The sequence below is a fragment of the Melozone crissalis genome, unplaced genomic scaffold (genome assembly GCF_028551555.1).
Source record: "Melozone crissalis strain CALT ecotype California unplaced genomic scaffold, PUWL_Pcris_2 ptg000317l_1, whole genome shotgun sequence".
NCBI lineage: Eukaryota > Metazoa > Chordata > Aves > Passeriformes > Passerellidae > Melozone > Melozone crissalis.
The window spans coordinates 98,796-115,132 of record NW_026536068.1 but is presented as its reverse complement, the minus strand read 5'-3'; the positions used below and the strand labels follow the sequence as shown (position 1 = coordinate 115,132).

The window sequence follows — 16,337 nt, the reverse complement described above, 5'->3', positions numbered from 1 at the left end:
CTTGTTCCCAGTCCCAGTTCCCAGTCCCATCCCCCCATCACCACCAGCAGCTTTTATTTTGAAATTCCCACACTGGTGTAATGAGACTCCATCAATCAATCAATCAGTAATTAACCAATAATTAATCAATAATTAACCGATAATTAACCAATTCCCATCCAGCCGGCCTGGATTTCCGTAAGAACCGTTAAAAAAAAAACCCAAAAAACTGAAAATTTACAGCAGCGCCCCCCCGTGGCCGGCCGGGGGGGTGGGACAGTGCAACAGTGCAGGGGCGGGGGACATTGGGGACACCAGGGGGACATCGAGGGTCCCGGGACCCCCCCATGTCACCCCAGGGTCCCCCCGGCAGGGTGGGGACACTGAGGGGACATTGGGGGGCCCAAGACCCCCCCATGTCACCCCAGGGCCCCCCAGTTAGGGTGGGGACATTGGGGACACTGAGGGGACATCAAGGATTCCCCCAGGGGCCCCCCAGGCAGCGGGGGGACACCAGGGGGATATTGGGGGTCCTGGGCCCCGTGGGAAAGTGCCAGAATGGGGGGGCGGGGCAGGGACCCCCGGGGGGTGGGAGGGGACATAGGGGACATTGGGGGTCCCCCCAGAGCCCCCCAGGCAGGGGAGGGGACACTGAGGGGACATCGAGGGTCCCTCAGAAGCTGTCGGGGTCCGCGGAGGGGGGCGAGGGGCTCTCGGCCGTGCTCGGGCGGTGCCGAAGGGACTTCTCCTCCTCCTGGGGGGACATTGGGGACACTGTGAGGACACTGGGGACACACGGGGGACAGTGGGGAGACACTGGGGACAAAACAGGGGACACAACAGGGACGTTTTCTGGACACTGGAGTGGGGACAGGACACAGCACCTGCGGGGTCCAGGTTGTCCCCAAGGCCACCGGACCCCCTTGGGACCCAAAAGCCCAACCCCAAAACTACCAAACCCCATTCTTGGGATCCCCATGGTGCCACCCCCACACGTGGGCCCAGGACCCTCTTGGCACCCCCAATCCCCCCTTTTGGAGTTCCTCCCTCGCCCATTTTGGGGTCCCCCATTCTCTGGGGTGCCCCCGGGTTTTGGGGTCACTCACGGTCTCGGCGCTGCCCCACTCGGCCGCGTCCTCCTCGCCCCGCAGCGACTCCGGGCCCTCGTCCTCGAACTCGGTCAGGTAATCGGACTCCTCTGGGGAGGGGCGGGGGGGGGTGTGAGCCCGCAGTCCCAAATCCCAGCCCCAAACCCCAGACCCAAATCCCTGCCTCAAACTCCAAATCCCAGCCCCAAACCCCAGCCCCGAACCCCAAATCCCAGCCCCAAAACCCCAGCCCCCAGACCCAAGTCCCAGCCCCAAGCCTCAGATCTCCACCCCCCGCCCCAAATCCACCCCTCCAGGGTGTCCCGGCTGTCCCCGCCCTGTCCCCGCTGTCACCGTCGCAGTAGGCATCGGACACGTGGGACTGGGCAGGCTCGATGCGTGACACGATCTCAGCCAGGTCTGTGAAACCGGCGCTCGGACAGGTGAGCACCTGAGGGGACACCACGGGGGACAGGTGAGCACCTGCAGGGGACAGGGGGGGCACACGGAAGGCACCAACGAACGGGGCAGGGGACAAAGCAAGGGACAGGAGAGGGACCAGGGGCACAAAAGGTGGCGGGGAGGGTGACAGGAACAGGGTGGCAGGAACAGGAAGGTCACTCAGGAGGTGACACCCTTCAAAGGACAGTGACAAGGCTAGGGTGGCTCCTCCCGGGCTGGCCCAGGGCAAGTCCCCAATGAGCCACCACCCTCCATGTCCCTCCCGTGTCCCCAGGTGTCCCCAGGCTCACGTCCATGCGTTTGCTCTCGTAGAAGTCGGCCGAGCGCCGGTCCTGGACCATCTTCTCGATGACGTCCCCACGGCTCCAGCCCTCAAACACCAACTTGCCGTGCTGGTACCCCACGTCCTGGGGGCAGGGGGCAGTGGGCAATGGCCTGGACAGCCCCAAGGTGGCCCAGGACACCCCAGTGATGACCAGAACACCCCAGTGACAACCAGGACACAAGTGATGACCAGGGCACTCAATTACTCAATTAATGGTCAAGGACACCTCAAGTGATGATCAGGACCCCCAAGCAATGGTCAAGAACATTCAATGGACGGTCAAGGATATCCAGTGATGGCCAGAGACCCCCAACAGTGACCAAAGGACCCCAAGAGTCACCAAAGAACCCCAACAGTGACCAAAGCACCCCAACCCACATCTGGAGCCCCCCTGCCCAGCACCCCCCAGCCATCCCCAGCCCAGACTCACGTAGATCTCGTCGAACTTGCCAAAGTCCATGGTCTTGAAGCGGTCGATGGGCGGCCGGATGTACTCACAGTAGGAGCTGGACTTGACCACCTCGAGCTGCCGCACGCAGGACACGTAGGCCAGGCGCGATTGGATCTCCGCCATGTCCGGCACCTGCCAGGACCGGACACTCGGGACGCGTCCGGCACCTCGTCATCGTCATCATCGTTGCCATTGTCTTCCTCATCATTGTCATTGTCATCATCGTCATTGTCGTCATCATCATCATCATCATCATCGTTGTTATCATCACGATTGTCATCCTCACCATCCTCATTGTCACCATCACGTCATCACCATCCCTTGATGTCCCCCAGCACCTTCTCCACCCTGAGCCATCTCCACCAGCTTGTCCCCCGCTGTCCCTGATGTCCCCTGGTGCCACCTCCCGCTGTCCCCCAGGGCCACCCCACACTCTCACCTTGACCTTCTTGGCCCAGGGGTTGAGGCGCTTCCAGAGCAGCCACCATCCGGACAGGGAGTCGCCGTAGTTGCACAGGTCGGTCTCGTCCTGGCTGCCCACGTCGATGGCGATCACCGTCTTGGCGCCCATGTTGCGCGCAATGTCGGCTGCGGGACGGACAGACGGACACTGGGCAGTCAGCGGCGCCGGGGGGCACCAGGGGTGGGGTGGAGGGTCGAGGTGTCATGGGGAGGGGACACCGGGGGACAAGCTGGTGGAGACAGCTCAGAGGGGTAGGAGGATGGAGAAGGTCCTGGGGGACACCAAGGGATGATGATGATGGTGATGATGATGGAGGAAGGTGGCTTCAGACCCAAAGATGCCACCAGAGTCACCCAACGTGGTGGAAATGAGGCTGCAGGATGGAGGAAGATCCCCAGCACGTGGAGGGGACAAGGGTGACCTCCCAAGGCCACCAGAGGTGACACAGAATGGCCAGAAGAGGCCTGGAGAGGACATCAAGAGATGGAAGGAAGTGAAGGAGGATGGAAAGGACATCTGGAGATGGGAACATCCAGAGATGGACAAAGGTGGCCCAGGAGGTCACCAAGTTCACCCAGCGCAGGATGGAGACCAAGCTAGGGGAAGGATGGAAACCGCCCAGGAAAAGACCTGGGACCAGCACCAGAGGTGACACCAGGAGGTGACACCAGGAGGTGACACCAGAAGGTGACAGAGGGTGGAGATGCCCCAAGAAGCTGACCAGCACTGAAGACATCAAGAGATGATGGAAGAGGGATGGAAGACAGATCCTGTGCATGAAGAAATCTGGAATGTTCTGGAAAAACTGCCTGGCATGGAAAAAGCACCAGGAGATGGTGGAAGATGTATGGATGAATCCTGACCAGGAAAATCCACGGAGTGTTCTGGAAGAACTACCCAACAGGGAAAAGGCGTCAAGAGATAAAGAAAGACGGGTGGATGCTGCACATGGAAAACTATGGAATGTTTTGGAAAACCACCCAGCATGGAAAAACCACCAGGAGAAGATGGAAGATGGATGGCTCCTGACCATGAAAATCCATTGAACATTCTGGAAAAACCACCCAACACGGAAAAAATCCACTGCCAGACAGGAGGCGGCCATCCCTTGCCCATTGATGCCGCCAAACCGAGCCAGAGGCGTCCCCGCTCCGCCCTGGCTGTGTCCGTCTGTCCGTCCGTCCACCCCGCACTTGCCTGGCAGGTTGTTGATGTACCCCCCGTCCATCAGGAGGTTGCCGTCCTTGGGGTCGCAGAGCGGGGGCAGGTACCCCGAGAGGGTCATGCTGGCGCGCACGTAGCGCCAGAGCGAGCCTGCGCCGGCCGGAGCGGGACGGGAAACCGGGAACGGAACCGGGAAACGCCGTCAGCACGGGCACCCGCCCTCGCCGCTCGCCCTGCCCACACCGGGATCGTCTGCGCCCCACGGGTTGGCCCCGTGGCGGGCAGAGGAACCCCTCTGGCGCACCCTGACCGGTGGTGTGGACACTCTGGACATGGTTTTGGGGTGGTTTTTGGTGTTTTTTGTGGTTTTTTTGGGGGCTGGCCCCGGCGAGCGAGGTGCTGACCTGGGACATTGTTAACATAGCAGCCGTCCACCAGCCAGTGGCTGTCCTTGGGGTCGCAGAGCGGAGGCAGGTAGGGGGTATAGGAGGCACTGGCTCGGACGTAGCGCCAGAGGCTGCCTGGGGACGGAGAGGACACAGTCACGGCCACCGGGGACCGCGGGGAGGGACAGACGGACAGAAGGACAGCCAGCGGTGTGGGAGAGGGCTGGGTTAGAGGGGTCAGCGGGGATTAGTGGGCGTTAGAGGCAGCGGGGTGGCTGTGGACGGCTCAATGTCCCAGGTGAGCTCCAGCAGCGGGCAAGGACGAGGGGCAGCCACCACAATGGTCCCACCACCACCGCCGTGTCCCCATCACCATGTCCCCACCACCGCCACCACGTCACCAACACCACCGTGATGTCCCCACCACCACCACCACAATGTCCCCACGGCCCCAATGTCCCCACTGCCACCACCATGTCTCTGCCCAGCACTGCCACCATGTCCCCATGCTGCACAGGGGGTTACTGGGGTTAGTGGTCAGCAGCGATGTTAGCACCTCGTGCAGCCCCAGCTGTCCCCTCCCCTCCCTGCTGATGTCCCCAAGGTGGGGTCAGCAGCTCCTGGTGGCTCAGGAGGTCACCCCTGCCCCGTGTCCCCCCCGTGTCCCCAGGGAGCTCTCACCGTCCGTGTGCACCCGCATGGCCGAGGCTGTGATGTCCGTGGTGACATTGAAGTAGGGCAGCCACAGGTCCTGCAGGGACGGCATGGGCTGGGTGACACCATGGGGACATCGGGGAGGGGGCCGGGGGGGACATCCAAGGGGGACACACCTCGATCTGTTTGTCCTGGAAGACGTGGTTGATGCTGGCGTTGAAGGCCGAGCCCGAGAACATGGAGGTGATGGGGTAGGTGAGGTCCAGCACGGTCTCAAAAATAGAATTCATGCACTGGGGAGGAGGAGGAGGAAAAACAGAAAGAGAAAAGCAGCAGGAAGGAAATGAAGAAAGAGGAGGAAAAGGGAGAAGAAGGAGAAGGAAGGAGATGAAGGAGAAGGAGAAAGGAGATGAAGGAGGACGAAGAGCAAAAAGAGGAGAGATGAGTAAGGACAAAAAGAGGAGTTGAGAAAAAAAAAGGGGGAAAAGGGAAAAAAAAGGAAGGAGGAAGAAAAGGAGGAGGAGAAGGAATAAGAGAAAAAGGAAAAGGAGATGTAAAAGGACAAAGAAGAGGAGGAGGAAGGAGAGGACAAGATAAAGAACGAAAAAGGAGAAAGAAAAGGAGAAAAGTAAAAGGAATAAAAAGGACAAAAAGACAAAGAAAAAAGATCAAAAAAAGGCAAGAAGAGCAGAAAAAGCAGAAGAAAAGAAAATGGAACAGGAAAAGAGAAGAACAGAGGAAGAAGAAGGAGGAGCAGGGAAAGGAGAAGGAAGAAGAGCAAGAGAAAGAAGAACAGGAAGAGGCCAGGTTAGACCCAGCGGGGCAGAGCTGGGCACAGGCTGAGGGTGTCCCTGGGGTGGGCACGTCCCTGTCACCCACCCTGGCCCACTCCCATGTCCCTGTCCCTGTCCTCCCCCAGCCGTGTCCCTGTCACCCCCCTGGCCGTGTCCCTGTCACCGCCCTGTCCCTGTCCCTGTGACCCACCCTGGCCCACTCGCGGGCGCGCTGCTTGGTGCGCACGGCGCTGCGCTCCTCGGCGTAGAGCGCACCGATGAAGGCGCCGATGGAGGTGCCCCCCACGAGGTCGATGGGGATCCCCGACTCCTCCATGGCCTTGATGACCCCGATGTGCGAGCAGCCCCTGCCGGGGAGAGTGCAGGGAAAACCGGGATAAATCAGGGGCTGTGGGCACTGTGGGGCTGGGAGGAGGGCCGGGGGACACGGGGGACACGGGGACACGGGATACAGGGATACGGGGATAGGGGATATGGAGACATGGAGATACAGGGACATGGGACATGGGGACAAGGACACAGACCATGTGGACAGTGGGGCACAGACAATGGGGACATGGGGATATGCAGACATGGGATATGGGGACAGGGACACGGGACAGGGACACGGGACAGGGTGCCCCCACCTGGCACCGCCGCCGCCCAGCACCAGGGCGATGGTGTTGCCGGTCAGGACGCGTGCCAGGCGCGAGAAGTCGCTGTGCCGGTCGGCGCTCTTCTCAAACACCTTCTCGTACATCTCCCGCTGCAGGGCGGGGACAGAGTGGGTGACAGTGACAGCGGCCACCCCTGGGGAGGGGCTGGCGGCCAGGGGAGGGGACGCTCACCAGCTTGGTGGGGCTGCGGCGCGAGAAGACACGGCGGGGGCAGCGGAGGTGCAGGTGGCCCGAGCACCAGCTGCGCATGTTGAGCCACTCGACCGTGCGCGCCGGGCCGGTGCCGTCCTCGCGGTGCAGCAGCACCAGCTGCTTCAGCGCCCGCACCGCCGTGTTCTCCAGCATCTGCTCCAGCTGGGGGGGCACCAGCACCAGGCTGCATCACCCCCTGAGCGCTGGGACACCCCCAGAGATGGGACATGTCCCCATGTGTCCCCATGTCCCCCTGTCCCAATATCCCATGTTCCTGTGTCCCACCGCCATGTCCCTGTCCCTGTCCCACCTCTCCCAGGGCCGGCTCCTGGTCACCCAGCCCCACGATGAGCACGCAGTCGGCCTGGCGGATGCAGCGCAGCGTCCAGGGGGTCAGCGTGCAGTCGGTCTGGTAGAGCACGATGCGGTGCAGGTCCTCCTGCTGTGCCAGCCAGCCGGACAGCCGGTACTCCTGGATGCTGCCCGGGGGCACAGAGTGGTCAGCGGTGGCCTGGGGGACGTGGCCACGCCGCTGACCAGCCTCATTACCTCTCCAGAGCTGAGGAGCCCAGGCGAGCGCGGATGATGTCGCTGTTGAGGAGCAGCGTGGGGCCTGCGGAGGTGGGGATGTGGTCATCTCCAGGCCATGGTCACCACCATGCCATGGTCACTATCGTGCTGTGGTCACCATGCCATGGGGCTATAGTCACCACCATGCTGCGGTCACCATCACGCCATCAAGTTTTGGTCACCGTGCCATGGCTGCCACCATGCCATCATCACTCTCATGGTGCCCACCACGGCCAAGACCATCCTCTGGGGCTGCGACCATCACCAGTCCAGGTCACCAGGGTGCCACAACCCGATGGTCACTGCCATGGTCAGTGTCCCGTGGTCACTCACCGATGGCATTGAGCGCGTGCTGCAGCTCCAGCGTGAAGGCCGCCATGGGCACCTCGTCACACACAGGCAGCACGGCCACCGTGGACAGGTTGCTGGTGGGGTTGATGGGCTCCGAGCTGGAGGTGCCCAGGCCAGGCCCTGGGTGGACACAGAGGAGTGGACACCCTGGTGGTGACGGTCACCAGCCCCGCAGAGGCCACCCTGTTGTCCCCAGGTCCTACCTGCGAAGGGCCCACGGAGCTGCTGGAGGTTCCCCAAGATCTTCTGGCTCAGGAGGTGGATGAGGCGGGTGACCACCTGTGGGGACAAGGACAAGGATGGCCATCAGACGTGGCAGAGACTCAACGCCCCAGACTAGTGTTCTACAGCAGTCTTTAGGTGCCACCACCACTGCCTGTCCTTGGAGACCTCAGATGCTACCACCCCTTCCTCCACTCTCCTCCTCCAACACCTTCATTAACTCCTTAACTGAAGTTGGTTTTAATTAGAGTCACAGCCACCAGCCAGGCCGTGGGGACACGAGGACACCCCTGAGGGACCCCCGGGGGTACCTGTGGGTATCGGCGCTTGATGTTGTTGAGGGTCCCCTCGGGCAGCTTGGCCAGCTCCGTGTCCCTCACCGCGTGCACCGTGGTGGCCCGGGGCTGCCGCGTCAGCGCCTCCACCTGCAGGACCAGGCCATGGAGCCACCCGAGGACGTGTCACCGCTGTCCCCAGGGTGTCCCCAGGGTGATACTCACCACGCCCACGAGGTCACCGCGGCCGTACTCGCCCACCAGCTCCTTCTTGCCGCTGCCCTTCTGGATGACCGAGCGCAGCCGCCCGTTGAGCACGATGTAGGTGCAGTCCGACTTGTCCCCCTGCCTGGGGACAGCAGCGCCTGTGGCACCCCTGGTGGCCCTCCCTGAGCCCAGGTGGACACCTGGGAGTGGTCACTCACCTGTAGAGTGCCCGGCCGGCCTCCACGGCCATCCAGTCGATGGCAAAGTCCATCTGGCGCACGAAGGGCGACATGCGGGCGGCCACGGTGTGGGCCACACTCAGCACCACGCTGGGCTGCTCCCGCATGATCCTGGTGGGGACAGGGCACCGTGGGGACCCCAAAATGTCCCCTCTGAGGTGGGGAACCCCACAGAGAACCCCAGGGAGGAGGGGAACTACCAGGATCATGGTGGCCTTGCTCAGGACATCCCAAAATTCCACCCTGGGGCTGGGAACATTCACTGAGGAGATGTTCTGGTGGTGCAACCATCCCAAAGAGATTTGGGACCACCCCAAAGTGATGGGGAACCACCCCAAAGAGATGTGGGATCCCCAAGGTCACAGCGAGCACCGCAAAGCAATGGAGATCCACCACGATATGATGGGGACGCACCCACACCAGGTCCTGGTGGCTCCCTGAGAACACCAAAGGACACAGACTCACTCGTAGAAGTCAGACTTGGAGATCTTGAGGAAGGTGCAGTCACGGTTGGCCTTGATGGTGAAGATGAGGGGTTCTCCAGTGAGCACAGCCAGCTGTCCCACCAGTTGTCCAGGCTGTGTCAGGAACAGGCACACGTCCTCCTCCTTGTCGATCATGCGCTGGTACACGTGCAGGCACCCCCAGAGCACAAAGTGCAGGCTCACGTCCTGCCAGAAATGTCCCCTGTCACCTGGGAGGTCCCACCAGCACCACCACGGCATGTTCTTCTGGTTCTGGGGTTGTTCTGCCCCGCCACAAGGTGAGAGTCCCCAGCACCCACCTGGTCACCCTGGCGGGCGATGACCGTGCCGCCCTTGGCGTGGTGGAGCAGGACGCGATTGTTGAGGAGAGAAGGGTCCTGGAAAGGAGAACAGGACCATTGTGGGGTCACCACGAGGGGATGGGATAGCCAGGATGCCACGGGGACAGAAAATGACCAGGAGGCCATGGAGGCCACCATGAGGAGATGGGAACCCACCACAAAGCGATGACTGGGGACCACCCTGAAGTCATGGGGACCACCCCAACGTGATGGGGGACCACCATAAAGGTGATTAAAACCACCACGGGGGACCACCAGGAGCCCACCAGGAACCCATCAAAGCCCTCACCTCGATCTTCATGAGCTTGATGAGCTCCCGCTTGGCCTCCTCGAAGATGTCGCTGGTCTGGTGGCCCTGGAAGGGACACGGCCCCGGCCCCGTCCCCATCCCTGTCCCTGAGGCTGCGTCCTCGTAGGAGCTGTAGTGGTAGACCCCCGAGGGCTGCTCCTCCAGCGTCACCGACTTGCGCTCCTTAGGCTCCTGGGACACCTGGGGGGGGATCTGGGGGGCCATTTTGGGTGGGATTTGGGGTGGGATTCAGGGTGGGAACTAGGGGGAAATAGGGTGGGAATTGGGTGGGATTTGGCAGGGGAGAATTTAGGGTGGGATTCAGGGTGGGAATTAGGGGAAATTTGGGTGGGATTTGGGGTGGGATTCCGCACGGATCCCCCCCGTACCTGCCCGAAGGCACCGGTGCTGTCCTCCTGCAGTGACACCGAGATGCGCCCGCGCTCGTAGGCCATGTCGAAGTCGGAGCGCGGAGCCTTCTGGATGCCTGGGCGGGGTCACGGGGGTCACCAAATGGGGACAAAGCCACCCCAGGGTGACAGCCACACCCCTGGGAGGGCTGGCACCCACCAGAGATGTCCACGGGCATGGAGATGCAGCGGCTCAGCAGCAGCGGCGGTGCTGGTGTCTCCAGGCCATTGGCTTTCATCAGCTCAGCTGCAGGATGAGATCCCCCAAAACTGAGCATGGAGACCCCAGAAATGCTCAGGGTGGGGGTCTCAGGACCCTCCTGGGGCCTCACCAGTGTCCCGGCCCTCGTCGGTGCTGCCCAGGCTGCGCTTGCTGTGCCGGACGGGGCTGGTGCGGGCGGCGTGGCCGGGCTGATGGAAGAGCCGCAGGGGCTGCATGTCCTGCAGGTTTGGGGACAGACGGACATCAGAGGGGCTGGGGGAACGTCAGAGGGAGCTGACCCAGCCCAGGACCCCCCGAATTTCAGCCTGAACTCACGTGGCTGAAGAGCTCGTTGGTCAAGCCCAGGTAGTTGTGCAGGGCCAGGAAGGTGACGCGCTGCAGCCGCACCATGATGATCTGCAGGGGGACACGAGGCCACCGTGGGTCCCCTGCCACCCCAAGGGCCCTCGCGGGGGTCCCCCGGAGCCCAGCTCACCTGCACCACCCTGACCAGGCTCTCGGGGTACTTCTCAAAGACGGCTGAGAAGGCCTCGACCGGCAGGCGCAGCACCGTGGAGTCCTCGGCGGCGCGGGCACACACCGTGCGGTACGGCCGCTGGTGGCCCTGGGGACACTGCGGGGTCAGGGGACACCTGGGGACAGCTGGGGACTGGTCAAGGGCAGGGGTGGCACTGGGGTTTTGTTTGGGGTGGCCACAGTTGGGCTGGAGGAGTTTGGGGACAGTTGGTGACACTTGGGGACAGTCGTGGTTGGCTTTGGCATGGCCACAATTGCGTTGGAGGGCTTTGGGGACAGCGTGGGCAGGCTGGGGACAGTCACCCACTGAGCTTAGGGGCGTCTGAGGACATGCCAGCTGGGCATGGCAGTGTTTGGGGACAGCCCCCGCGATGTCCCCAAGGCTTTGGGGACATGGCTGGTACCGTGATGACGTCGAGGATGCTGAGCAGGCTGTGGACGCTATCCCCAGGGAACACCTCCTTCATCACCGTCTCCTTCCCGTCCTGCTGAGACACAGCCCATGTCCCCAGGTGTCCCTTGGGTCTCCACGAATGTCCCCTGCCTGTTCCCTGTGTGTCCTCAAATGTTCTTGAGGTGTCCTTGGCACGTCTCTGAATGTCCTTGGGGTGTCTCCAGGGTGTCCCCAGCTGTCTCTGAGTGTCTCCAGGGTGTCTCCAAGGTGTGTCCTTGAATGCCCCTGGGGTGTCCCTGACTGTGTCTGGTGTCCCCCAGGTGCTCTTGGGTGTCCCCAGGTGTCCCCTGTGTGTCCCTGGCTGTCCCTAGGGTGTCTCCCGGATGTCCCTGGGTGTCCCAGGTGTCCCCTGGCTGCCCCCAGATGTCCTTGGCTATCTCCTGGATATCCCTGGCTGGCTGTGGGCTGTCCCCCAGCTGTCCCCCGTGTCCCCAGGTGTCCCCAGGTGTTCCTCACCGCCTCGGTGAGCAGCAGCTCCAGCTTGCCCTCCTGCAGGACGTAGATGCTGCTGTCGGGCTGGCCAGGGCGGAACACGTCCTCGCCCTGCTGGCACTGCTGGAACACCATGTGCTTGCACAGCTCCAGGAACAGCGGCTTCTCAAAGTGCCCCAGCACCCTGCGGGGACAGCCAGGTCACCAGGGGGACACGGGGACCCTGCAGGGACAGCAGGGACATGGGGACACTGCAGGGACAGCAGGGACAGCAGAACATCCCAACCCCACAAATGGATCCCAACCCCATAAATGGATCCCAATCCCATCAATGGATCCTGATGCCCAAGAACAGACCCCAGCCCCACGGACAGACCCCGGCCCCGCTCACCGGACGTTCTTGAGCATGTAGAGCACCTCGGAGGGCAGGTGAGACGAGGCCACGTCGAACTCGGTCAGGTCGGCCTCCAGCACCGAGGGCGGCGGCTCCTTCAGCTGCAGCGTGGGCGGCTCCTTCTGGATGCGCAGGAAGCTGGCCGAGACCCTGGGGACAGACAGGGGACAGTGGGGACAGGGTGGGGACACGGGGACAGCGTGGGGACACGGCAGGGACATGGGGACAGCGCCACGGGACAGCGTGGGCGGCTCCTTCTGGATGCGCAGGAAGCTGGCCGAGACCCTGGGGACAGTGTGGGGACAGTGCCACGGGGACAGCAGGGACACAGGAGGGATATGGGGACAGATCCCGACCCCACAGACTGATCCCAACCCCACACGCAGATCCCGGCCCCGCTGCCCGCTCACTTCTTGGCGATGCTGAGCATCTTGAGCTTCTTGCGGGTGCGGGGCCGCGCGGTGCCACTGGCCGGGGTGACATCCACCAGCGATGACGTGGACTGGGACACCTGGCAGAGCGGGGACAGGGACACCGTGTCACTGCAGGGGTGCCAGCCCCGGTGCCACCTGAGGGTCACCTTAGGCACAGTGCCACCCCCGGTGCCACCCAAGGGTCACACAGAGCCACCTCCAGTGCCACCCCGGTGCCACCCCCAGTGCCACCCGAGGGTCACCTTACGCATGATCTTGCGGCTGTAGAACAGGACCTTGTCCCTCTTGCGGAAGCGGTAGCGTGGTGGCTCCTGCGCGGGGATCTCTGGGGACACACAGGAGGGGACACCGTGAGAGGACAGCGCTGTCACCCCTGTCCCCAGGGCCAGCCCGGGGGTGGCACTTGTCACTTGTCACTCACTCTTGTGGCGCAGCCACCAGCCCACCACGGCCACGGCCATGACGGTGACGCAGAGGGCCAGGAGGGTGCCCAGCACCTGCAGAGGGACAGGTGTGTCCCCAGCGTGTCCCCAGATTGTCACCACCTTGTCCCCAATGTCCCCAAGGGATGGGGACAAGCGCAGGGGCTGGCGCTGCCAGGGTGGGAGGGGTGTGGCTGTGCTGGGGACCAGGATGTGTCCCCAGGGGACAAATCTGTGTCCCCTCAGGGCGTGCTGAGCAGCAGTGGGGACATGGGGACATGGGGACACTGGGGACACAGGGATATGGGGACACTGTCCCTGGGGACACTGGTGACATGGGGACACAGGGACATGGAGCTCACCACGTGCGTCGGGAGCCACTCCCGGCTGAAGACGGCCAGGAGCCCCCTCAGCATCGAGCCCTGCGGGGACAAAGGACAGCTGAGCCCTCTTTGTGTCCCCCAACCCTGGGGACAAGGGACAGCTGAGCCACCCCTGTGTCTCCAACCCTGGGGACACCAGGGTGACAGGGACGGGTCCCACCTCGGCCTCCTGCTGCGACTCGCTCTGCCCCATGGTCGGGGGGGGCTGGGCCCATCCAAAATCCTGCCAGAAACCGGGAAAACAGGAAAAATGGGGAAAAACGGGACAAAACAGGAAAAAGGAGCAGTCGGTGACACGTGGTGGCACTGAGGGACAATCAGTGACAAGTGGGTGACACCCAGGTGCCATCTCCCAAGCCAGGTGTCCCCAAAGCACTCAGGGACAGCGAGTGGCCCAAGGGGACACTGGCGTCCCTTCCCTTGGGGACAGGAACCGTCGCCTTGTGACACCGTGCCAAGGCCACCAGGCGCTGTCACCCGTCCCTGTTGTCACCCCATCAGTGCCACCACCGGGCCAGGCCCTGCTGTGTCCCCGCTGTCACCCTGCCGCCGTCCCCAGTGTCCCCCTGTCCTTCCCAAGGACACCCCAGGCAGGCGACAGCTGGCACGTGTCACCCCCCCCGGGGCCTGGTGACACCCCCAGGTGACAACTGCCCCCCTCATTGTCCCCAACAGCCCTCCCCAAGTTACCCCCCTCTGGGGTTTTATTGCCCCCCTCCCAAACTTTATTGCCCCCTCATGGTGTAATGCTCACACCCTCATCTTTATTGCCCCGCATTATCTTTATTGCCCCGTTATCTTTACTGCCCCCCATTCTATTGCCCCACTTTCTTTATTTTCCCCCGGTCTTTATTGCCCCCCCATCTTTATTGCCCCCCCCTTATCTTTTTTGCTCCCCCAGGCCCCTATTGCCCCCATAACCGTTATTGGCCCTCCCAGGGCCGTTATTACCCCCCCACGAGGTAATTTCCCCCCTCACATCTTAATTGCTCCCTCACAAATTACCCCCCCCACAGGCCCTTATTGCCCCCCCCCCGGGCTGTTATTACCTTCTCATTAATCATTTACTCCTCGCATCCTAATTGCCCGCCCATGAACTGCTCCTCCCAAGCCGTTATTGTCCCTCCCATGCCGTTATTGCCCCCTCCTGTGCCGTTATTGCCCCTCCCGGGCCGTTATTGCCCCCCCAGGCCCCGTTGCCCCCCCCCGCCTCTCGGTCCCCTCTGCGCGCTCCCCCCACCACTGCCCTCAGACCCGCCCCCCCCCCAAAACCTTCGCTCCCCCCGGACCCCCAGAGCCGGTAAAGCCCCCCCGGGCCCCCCCCCAGAGCCGGTGAAGCCCCCCCGGGACCCCCCGGCCCCCCCTCACCGGCCGCCGGTCTCGCCCCGCTCCGGCCCTGGCGGCGGCCGCGGCCCCCGCGCGGTCATGGCCCCTTTAAGGCTGCCCCGCCTCCTCTATGACGTCACTCATCTGCGCCAAAGCCGTTGCGGCCGCGCAGCCATGTTGGGAAGGTCAAACCGCCGTTCTCCAACGCGGCCGGGCGCCACCTCGGGTGTGGCGTGTGAGCGTGACGTTCCTCGGCGCGACTGCGCGGGCGCGTGGGGCCGTGAGGGGTCGCCCCGGCGCCATCTTGGGGGTGGCGGGGCAGGAGGGAGGGGACACCCCAAAATTTGGGAGGGGGACACTGAGGGGACACTGCCAAGGGGATGACACCCCAAAATTTGGGAGGGGCGACACCTTCGGGTCTGTCCCCATGGGAATCCCGGGGGGATGGAGAGGGACAGCCCTGTCTCGCTGCGGCTACCCCGGGGTGGCACCTGCTGCCACCTTGTCCCCGAGGGTGGTGGCAGCCGTTGTCACCTCTGGCCACCCCGGGGTGACAGACGCTGTCACGTTTGCCGCGCCACGGCCACCCCTGGGTGTCACCCAGGGCCACCCCGGCGGTGACAGCCCCGCGGTGCCACCGTGCCCCCAAAGGCGGGAATTCCCTGTCCCCAAAGGCGCCGGGTCACGGCGGGGACACCGCGACGGCGCCGTCCCCGCGGGGATGGGGGGCAGGAAACGAAACCCCCCCCGCGTTTCCTCTTCCCCCGGCAGGGAGGAAATGAATGGGGACAAATCGGGGGTTTTGGGGGATGTGAGATGACAAAGTGACAAAGCGCTGGGCTGGGGACAGGGGAGTGGTCTCCAGGTGTCCCCCCTTGTGCCCAGACCCACCTGAGACGCTCAATTTTCCCAAATTCCCACCGGGAAAATTCCCCCCACACACCAAAATTTGGGGAAAGACGCAGAAGCAGCTGGAAAAAAAAATCGTTTAATACAACGGGGGGAGGATTTTGGGGCAAATCCCGGGGATTTCGGGGGGGCTCCCGGCGGATCCGGCCGCACTGGGATGAGCCCCCGGCCCCGCGCACCAGCGCGGGGGAAAATCCCGGATTTCGGGGGTCCCTGGAGCACCCCCCGGGGTTATCCCGGCCTGTCCCGGTGGGAACGCGGCGGGAGCCGCCCACGGGCCGGGAGGGGCCCCGGGACTCGCCCGACAGGTCCGGCGGCGGCCCCGGGGCTCGGGCAGGGCGTGGGAAGGGCCCCACGCGTGTCCGGGCACACGGAGCGCCTGCGGGGACAACAATGGGGACAATGGGGACGGCCCCGGGGGGGGGCCAGGCATGCATCCGTACCTGGGGAAACGCGGGGGAACCGCGAGGAACCGCGCCGCTCGTACCGTGGGGCGGCCATGGGGTGGCCGTGGGGTGTTCACGAGGCTGTGGGGCCTTGGGGTGGCCGTGCAGTGGCTCCAGGGTGGCCTTGGGGTGGCCTTGGGGTGTCCACGAGGCCATGGGGTGTCCATGGAGTATCCACAGGGTGGCTGTGGGGCCATGGAGTGGCCCCAGGGTGGCCAGGGGGTGACCTTGAGGTGGCCATAGCGTGTCCCTAAGGTGGCCATGGGGCCATGGGGTGTCTATGGGGTGTCCATGGGGTGTACACAAGGCCATGGGGTGTCCATGAAGTATCCACAGGGTGGCCTTGAGGCCGTGGGGTGTCCACAGGGTGTCCACGGGATGTCCATGGGGTGTCC

At 63.4% G+C, this 16,337-nt stretch overlaps 1 protein-coding gene across 2 annotated transcripts; it reads right to left on the bottom strand.

Annotated features, from left to right (window-relative positions):
- Positions 1–99: 99 nt before the first annotated feature.
- PNPLA6 (patatin like phospholipase domain containing 6) lies at positions 100–14,708 on the bottom strand. Of its 2 annotated transcripts, none has more exons than XM_054294718.1 (36): positions 14,630–14,708; positions 13,422–13,484; positions 13,241–13,300; positions 12,878–12,953; positions 12,699–12,781; positions 12,433–12,533; positions 12,020–12,172; positions 11,653–11,812; positions 11,147–11,227; positions 10,702–10,830; positions 10,542–10,622; positions 10,336–10,444; positions 10,164–10,250; positions 9,983–10,080; positions 9,594–9,806; positions 9,263–9,340; positions 8,944–9,149; positions 8,458–8,589; positions 8,258–8,381; positions 8,069–8,182; positions 7,739–7,814; positions 7,518–7,655; positions 7,164–7,227; positions 6,925–7,093; positions 6,594–6,776; positions 6,393–6,511; positions 5,957–6,113; positions 5,149–5,265; positions 5,000–5,069; positions 3,966–4,082; positions 2,745–2,893; positions 2,285–2,437; positions 1,820–1,936; positions 1,422–1,518; positions 1,086–1,177; positions 100–733 (listed from the first exon to the last, which is right to left on the bottom strand). In XM_054294718.1, the coding sequence occupies exons 2-36, from the start codon at positions 13,452–13,454 to the stop codon at positions 653–655; spliced, it is 4,017 nt and encodes a 1,338-aa protein (XP_054150693.1). In that variant the 5' UTR covers positions 13,455–13,484; positions 14,630–14,708; the 3' UTR covers positions 100–652. The 2 variants fall into 2 exon arrangements, with proteins under 2 accessions (XP_054150693.1, XP_054150694.1); XM_054294719.1 differs by having other exon boundaries at positions 9,594–9,794.
- Between the last annotated feature and the right edge of the window lie 1,629 nt (positions 14,709–16,337).